The 7,555-nt window shown below is 45.6% G+C and overlaps 1 protein-coding gene across 1 annotated transcript; it reads left to right on the top strand.

The window, feature by feature from the left end:
* The first annotated feature begins 540 nt into the window (after positions 1-540).
* errfi1a (ERBB receptor feedback inhibitor 1a) lies at positions 541-7,028 on the top strand. Its single transcript, XM_080845735.1, has 4 exons — positions 541-693; positions 4,424-4,624; positions 4,994-5,061; positions 5,644-7,028. Exons 2-4 carry the CDS (start codon positions 4,473-4,475, stop codon positions 6,912-6,914), a joined length of 1,491 nt encoding a protein of 496 aa, XP_080701861.1. The 5' UTR covers positions 541-693; positions 4,424-4,472; the 3' UTR covers positions 6,915-7,028.
* The last annotated feature ends 527 nt before the right edge of the window (positions 7,029-7,555 follow it).

Genomic DNA, 7,555 nt, shown 5'->3' with positions numbered 1-7,555 from the left:
CTCTCTCTCACACACACACACACACATACACACTCACACACTCACACACACACAAACACCAACTGACCCTTCAGGGCCCATCTCTCTGTTTAGACAGGCAGGTTCACCCACACCATGCAGAATCTGTAAACACATTTCTGACTTGGCAGAGGAGTTAGCCGTATTTTCTATGATTTAGTATTATATATATATAATAATCGAACAGTGTTCAGGATAGATTCGATTTTAACAGTTAGCCTACTATTGTGTGCTATAGTATAGTATAGTGTTGCGCAATGAAAACCTTATTTGTCAAAGAGATGGGATGCAAAAAGACTTCAGAGCAAATAGGATTTGTTACCAAATGTGCCAGTAACAAAATACGTGGAAAAACACGAGACAACATTACACTGAATGATCGGTGTGAGATTGTGGTTCTGCCTGAAAAAAAGTGTACGGTGTCTTTAAGGAGAGTTTTGGGCGGAGCCAGAGGCTTAAAAAGAACATTGCACACAGAGACGGTGTTGTTAACGAGACTCTCCAAGTAGCGCCGCATAGTAATGAATGCATTAGCTTATCTCAGTGTTGTAGCGAGAGATCTAACTGAAGCCAGTAGACACAGTATTTTACCAGTTAAAGACGAAATCACAGCATGCAAGTCTGCACATAACTTGGAAATAGTGTGCGCTTATTGAAAACTCCGAGATTACTAAGGTGAGCATCAAACTGTGATTTGTAAAGTTATTATTGAGTCTTTTGTATGTTGGTGTGTGCGACGAGCGCCCGCGAATGGGTGCGGGCGTGCGTGCGAGTGAGCGGGTGTGTTGGCTCTGTGTGTATTGATGACGACAGCAGCGAGTACGATGTTATCAGTGTCTGGTTTGGACGTCTGATGAGAGATAGGTCTACACTACATTAAATTATTTACACAGTTCTGTTTGCAACAAGGCGACAAAACAACCAGACGCAGCCTAGGTTTGGACTTCTATCTAAAGTTGGGCATATATTACTTCTCTTGTTCTTGGGTTGTGCAATGTCCAAATATATATTTAAAGCATGGTGAGGTTTACTGTTCGTGAACTGTCAATTATGCCCGTATGACTGCTGTCACGGTCACAGAGACGAAGCACTGATGAGGAAGCAGTTCTACATCTTCTGAAGAAATAAGGGGTTCGTGTTTCGTCAGACTAATAGACTAATAGGCAGTTAAATTACATGTGTTACCTTAGAATGACTCATAGCGACTTTGCGGAAGCTCCTGCACTGTTCGTCCCGATGTAGGGGGTGTGTGTGTGCTTGGTGCTTGCCGCACAGGTAGAGCGGGTATGGTTGCTCGGAAACCACTGTAAATGTGTCAAGACCGGGGTGTGAACTCCGTGTGGTAAAACTTTATTCTGTCCATTTTGCTTTGAAGAACATGTTCTTCGTGTCCAGATTATTTCTGTCAATGTCTTCAGTAACCTCAATTAACTCTATTCAAAGTATAGTAACGAAGCTTATTGAGTAGTTTGAACACTGTGCAACATAGCCTGACAAGTTGCTTCCTTTACATTAGTGGGATGGTGACTTGCACTCTCCCCTGATTCCAGCTAACAAGCCTGTACCTTAACCTTCAAGTATGGAGAACATGAAATTTAAATGTGCGCCGTTTCGCTATAGGGACGCCCTCGAACGCACAGAGAAAGCGCTATAGCGCCGCCAATACGGTTCCTTTTTTTGCACCTGTTGCTAGAGGAAGCGCCAGTCTCATGGGATTCATTATCGCGGATCACGTTGCACCCCTTTGCAACCCTCCGCGGCACTCTCCCCTGCCCCCAGCTCTAAGGCTGTCCAGAGTTTGGAGCTCTAAGGACATACCCAGCTCATACGAAGCTCTGTTTGCGAGGTCATGAAACATGCCAGGATGACACGCGTTTCCTCTCACTTCTGTCACTTGTTAGCGCCTTTTGGGTTGGTTTGTACGCATGTCCCTCTGAAAGTCCCAGAGCTAAAGCTAAAACTCAAATTGACAGACCGTTTTTAACAAATCCGTCAGTCCGTCATGGTTTTAAGATCGCAATGATTTTACACTTTTGTTGTTTAACCTGCATGATACGTCAGTGTGGTCATAACTCAAACAATAAATAAGGTCGAGGAATTGTTTGAATGAGTCTTCCTTTTGCCAATATGTTTCTTACTCTACTGAGAACAACAGTGTAGCTGTGAATGATTCCCCAGTGAACATGTTGCAGAAGGGACATCACCTACTAAGGTGGCATTCTAATTGGCTTTACCATTAGAAATCTGTTAAGCGGAGTATTTTAAATAGAAATTACTTAAAAATGTATAACCTGACAAATACTGAAGATGTGCGTGTTCATCGGTGCCCCCAAAACTACCATCAGGCAGGCTGTGCGATTGGAAACTGCAGACATGTGCAAGTTGACATGGAAAGGTGCCTCAAACAGGATCATTTGATACACTGTAAAAGCTTTTTTTTAGTTTGTTTATGCATTTCAAAACAAAAATCAACCGTTAACATTCATATAAGCTAGTCTCAACTCGGTCACCCAATGGACGTTTCTATGGGGCACTAGTTTTAAGACTGTGCTTGCATAACAGAGCAAACCTGCTTTTGTTCTTAGATCTCATGTTGGAGAATTCAGTAACTCTCAGGCAGTAATAATGCGTCTTGTGGCATTAACCCCTTGACTAGACTTCGTGCATGCCTGCGAAAGCATTTCCCACACTAAGTAAGACCATACCCATCCTTCAGAAATAACCACTTACAGGTTGAAAACATTTAAGCCAGTCGAAAGTTCATTCTCAAACAGATTGGCTTGTTTTTTTTTCTTTCTTTGCAACTTCAGTTTGCCTACTTCAGAATGAAACGCTGCTTTCGCAAGCTTTGACTATATCTTGTCAAAGGCCTTTGTGAAAGAGACGGCCAAGTGTGTGTCATGATGAGATCAATCTGGTTGACTAAGAACTGCGAGGTGGGGGTTGTGAGTTTGTGTGATGGAGGTGGTTGCACCATCATTCAGTTCTCTTGTTACCAAAATGGCCCGTCTTACTTAGCCTTGAGAAGACGTTATCTGATGTTCCTCTTATGTGTTTGCATTCTATATTGTTGCCACATCGGGGTTGAGTTTCCAGAACGTATGCAAATGCACAGAGAAGCTGAGAAGTGCAGAGCAATTTCAGACACTAAAGACTGTATTCCTCCCCGCATGACACCAGCTAAACAGTATGGAGTATACAGCTTCCTGGGTGCAGGTATCGCCATAGCTGAGAGACCTGTAAGGTTCTGTATTTCAAATGTGATTTGAACCAATGAGTAGATGCCGTAATACTAATGAACTGCTACTAAATTTGTTTGATTTGTCTTAAAAGTAGTAGTCAATGGAAATCTGCACAGGTGGTGAGAACCTAGGGTGAAAACTTCACAGGTGGTGTGAGCCTAGGGTGAAAACTTCACAGGGTGCCTAAATATTGTAAAATCACTAAATGGTCAGATAGAAGCTATTCATAATTAGCATCCATCCAAGTAATGTTGACATTTTTCTCTTAAGTGTGTTGTTGTACAAGCTTGCAAGACAATATTAACTGTCCCTAGGGAAAATGTACTGAATCAGTGTACACTTAATCGATAAACACAATGTACTTTCTACACTGGTACATGTTGTTACAAGAGGGGGTTAAGGCTAGTGCGAGATTTAGTGATAAGGTTAGTTGTTGTAATAATGTTTATTTACACGAGACGTACACCGGATTATTTATTACATGCTTAAGCACACGGTGCACCTTGAGATCACTCAGGAAAAACAATGTCATAATGTGTGCCTGAGTTTTTCTTTACATAACCTACATTTTCCCTCGCATGTGTGGTGGTGGTTATGGCAGCCTACAGTGGTGTATTGATTTTACTCTGAGCTGTTTTGTGCCCATATCTTGTGGGGGCACAAATGTCATTATGTCACGTCGGAGCGAGCGTTTGTCAATCCACAGCCAGTGGAGCATGTCTGGAAATTGCCCAGTGCTCTTCTCTTTTGAAGTAAAAAGTCAAATTCAGCCTGAAAAAAAGCTGACTTTAAAACCTTTCAGTAGTGTTTTGTTATGAACTAAGAAGACAAGAAAGATGGAGGGACTACTTTGGTGTATTCACCTGATCTGCAGTCTGCACACATCCACTCTGTCTTTTATTGGTGCTGGGTTGAAAACAAGTGATTTTGTGGACTATTTATGGTTTCCCTGAAGCCTTTAATTGACTGATAAAAGTTACTTGGAACCCGTGTGTGTGTGTGTCCATCTCCATGGTAAGCTTACTTACTGGACTAGAAGCTTCTAGGGAAAATGCATGCATCAGACCACTCATGCGCGTCGAGAAAAGTAACAGAGACCAGTAATCAATGCTGTTTCATTGTCAGGCCATTCATGCCTCTTCTGCCTTGTGGCTGTTTTGCAGGTACATTTGTGGCTGCCAGCTTGGCGAACCCAACCGTTTCCTGGCTTTGATGCGACCCGATTGCAGCTGGAGTATGTCCACTGCAGGCTTGACTGCCCAGGAAGTCTGTTTACCCTCGCAAGCACTCTTCCTGCGGGGCAGCCTTTGTCACAGCATGGCCGGAACCAAGCCTTCCTGGAATCACCCTCATGATTTTGACAAGTGAGTGCCATGCAGTGCCATACAGTGTGTGGGTGTGTGGGTGTGTGGGTGTGTGTGTGTGTGTGTGTGGGTGTGTGGGTGTGTGTGTGTGTGTGTGTGTGTGTGTGTGTGTGTGTGTGTGTGTGTGTGTGTGTCATACTGAAACATCATAGCATCGCTGAAAAGAGAAGGAACATTTTTACTAAAGTGTGTAAAACTACTATTTTGTCCTCAGTAGTTAATGTCTGTAAAATGATTTTGCAAAATGTACCTGTCTGCATTCCTGTAAGATAATCACTAAAAAACACTGTATTAGCGTTGCCTGATAAACCATGTCAGGTCATACGGAAGATGTTGGACACTAGTTAATCTGTATGTCCATTATTTCAGCTATTTCAGCCTTGAACGGGATTACAACCCACAGTCACAACAGCAGGTCCCCTCGTCATCTGTAGACAGTGAGTAGCCAACGTCATTCTCTCTGTCTTTATATTTGGATTATAACATGAGAGAAATACTGTATTTTTAATTGTATTATTCGGTCGTTAGACTCAGAGGTATACTGGGGGATATACAGATGTTATGTGATATGTCCCCGCCACTACTTGATCATCCTCAAGGGAAGTTTTCATAGGGTTCTATGTGATCTGTCAGGCAGAGACTTGGCTTCTGAGCAGCTCTAATTTTAGCTTGGGGAATGTTTTGCAAAACAGTGGGAGGTTAGTCTTTAGCCCACCAGAGAACAAGGTGTGGTCACTGACCCTTAGCGAAGTGACTTTTCTCTCCTGCTAGCCATGACTTCTTAATTCTCAATTGAAAATAATTTACATTTAAATCTCTTTAACAGATCCTTTTAACAGTAAAGACCTCCAGTTCCGAAAACACAAGTTTTTATCGATGTATGTACCTTCTGTGATATGAACCTATGTTTGCTCCACAAGTTCAGCTGTTAAAACAAAACTGCACTAACATGTTTGACATATATATTGTATAATACTGCTTTTGCTTTAATTTGTATTTTTTTTTTTTATCTCAACCAGAATCGCGATCACTGCTCCTGTCCCGGAACAGTCCGGCAGTTCAGAGGCTGCACCTGAAGAAGCCCCGGCCCTCGCAGCTCACCTTGTCCTCCAGCAGCGAACCCCTCACACCCAGCCCTGTGGAGGATGACCAGGTAGTGCCCTCCTTCCAACGCCTGTCGGTCTGCGACCGCGTCAGTCCACCGCACACGCCCAGCCGTGTTGCCAAGCCCCTGCCTCCTCTGCCTGGCTCGGCAGACTTGTCCTCATCGGACCAGGCTATGGACAGCGAGGTGGGGTTCTTTGTCGATGACAGCTGTAGCCTTGTGCCCGAGCCGTATGCCAAACCCTCGGCCTTCCGCTACGGCACGCCTAGCCGGAAGAGTTTCAGGGGTCGTGGGATGATTAACTATGCGTACCACGAAGGACCATCAGCCCAACAGAGGCAACCTCAGCCTCAGCCTCAGCCTCAGACTCAGACTCAGCCACAGTCACAGCAGCATCAGCCGCATCACCAGCACCAGCACCAGCAACAGCAACAGCACCAGCACCAGCACCAGCACCAGCACCAACACCAGCACCAGCACCAGCACCAACACCAACACCAGCAGAGGCGGCAAGACAAGGATGTACCTGAACAGCAGCATCAGACTCAACATCAGCATCATCATCATCATCACCAACAGCCACAGGATCGCACCCGTAAGCTGCGACGCTCTCACTCAGGGCCCGCTGGCTCCTTCAATAAGCCCACGTCGTTGCGCCTGTCCTGTCACCACCGGAACGCGAACAACGGCCAGGACATGGACAAACCTGAGATCCCTCCCCGAGCCCCAATACCGCCCCGGCCTGCCAAGACCGCCGACTACCGCCGCTGGTCTGCCGAGGTCTCTTCGGGGGTGTATAGTGACGAGGACCGCCCCCCGAAGGTTCCGCCACGAGAACCTCTGTCCTGCACGAGCACCGGTGCCCGAACCCCCAGCCCCAAATCCCTCCCCACATACCTCCATGGCATCATGCCGCCAACACAGAGCTTCGCGCCCGACCCAAAGTACGTGAGCCGTGGCCTGCAGCGTCAGAACAGCGAGGGCTCGCCCTGCATCCTGCCCGTCATGGAGAACGGTCACCAGGCCAGCAACACGCACTACTTCCTTCTCCCCCAGAGGCCCGCATACCTGGACAAACTAAAGAAGTTTCTGACCGACTCCCCGGCCGGCCGAGGCGACGAGGAGGTCTCGAAGCCAGACGGGGAAGGCCAGAGTAAGCGCAGGGCACCTATCGACTTTGTGTGACACCAGGACACGCGACGCTCTGACTGGTGTGGGCAAAAGCATAGCTTGATGTGTAAATTGCCTGAGGACCTTAAAGACATTTCACTGCTGCTTCAATGCAGTTGCTATGGTTAGTTTTACCCTAGTATTTATAACATTAGGGTAAGTTACATACCAATTGCAGTTACTGGGACGATTTGTTGCTGTTGTTGTCTACGTTTTGGAAGAACTCTCGGCAAGGCAAGGCAAACGTGGCGTGGATGTGTGCAGTATCCCTGTGCATTCTCAACTGTGGATGAGATCAGTCTTATCCATTTTATGTATGTATCAAGATGGATTATTTTTGATATTATTCGTGATTTCATGGTAGTGCTTCTTGCCAATTCTGTGGTGCGATTGTTTGTGTGTGAGCTGGTCTCATCACCTCAGAGTCAGTGTTTGTGCTTTGCTAACCAGAATGACTTATTTTGAAGTCACATGTTGTGTGTTTCCTCTGAGGAGGCTGCTTCAGCCTTCCTGGAGAACAAGGCATTGCTTTGTGTCTCTGAGAATCGAGGGTACAAAGGATCCGTAAAACATTAGTAATCACTCGCTGAATGAATGAAGTCTAAGTAAAAGACCTTTGAAGAGTTTGAAGGCATTTATGAAGGATCGTCAGGCTT

This window comes from Sprattus sprattus (genome assembly GCF_963457725.1).
Source record: "Sprattus sprattus genome assembly, chromosome: 10".
Lineage (NCBI taxonomy): Eukaryota > Metazoa > Chordata > Actinopteri > Clupeiformes > Clupeidae > Sprattus > Sprattus sprattus.
Note: the sequence above shows the minus strand (reverse complement) of the source record. Positions and strands in the feature narration are given on the sequence as shown.

What these genes read in the sequence shown, in the direction of transcription:
- errfi1a (XM_080845735.1), top strand. Translation starts at nt 4,473, where the DNA reads ATGCGACCCGATTGCAGCTGGAGTATGTCCACTGCAGGCTTGACTGCC. An exon ending in CACCCTCATGATTTTGACAA is followed by an intron (nt 4,625 to 4,993) that starts GTGAGTGCCATG and finishes CCATTATTTCAG; the next exon opens with CTATTTCAGCCTTGAACGGG. An exon ending in CCCCTCGTCATCTGTAGACA is followed by an intron (nt 5,062 to 5,643) that starts GTGAGTAGCCAA and finishes TATCTCAACCAG; the next exon opens with AATCGCGATCACTGCTCCTG.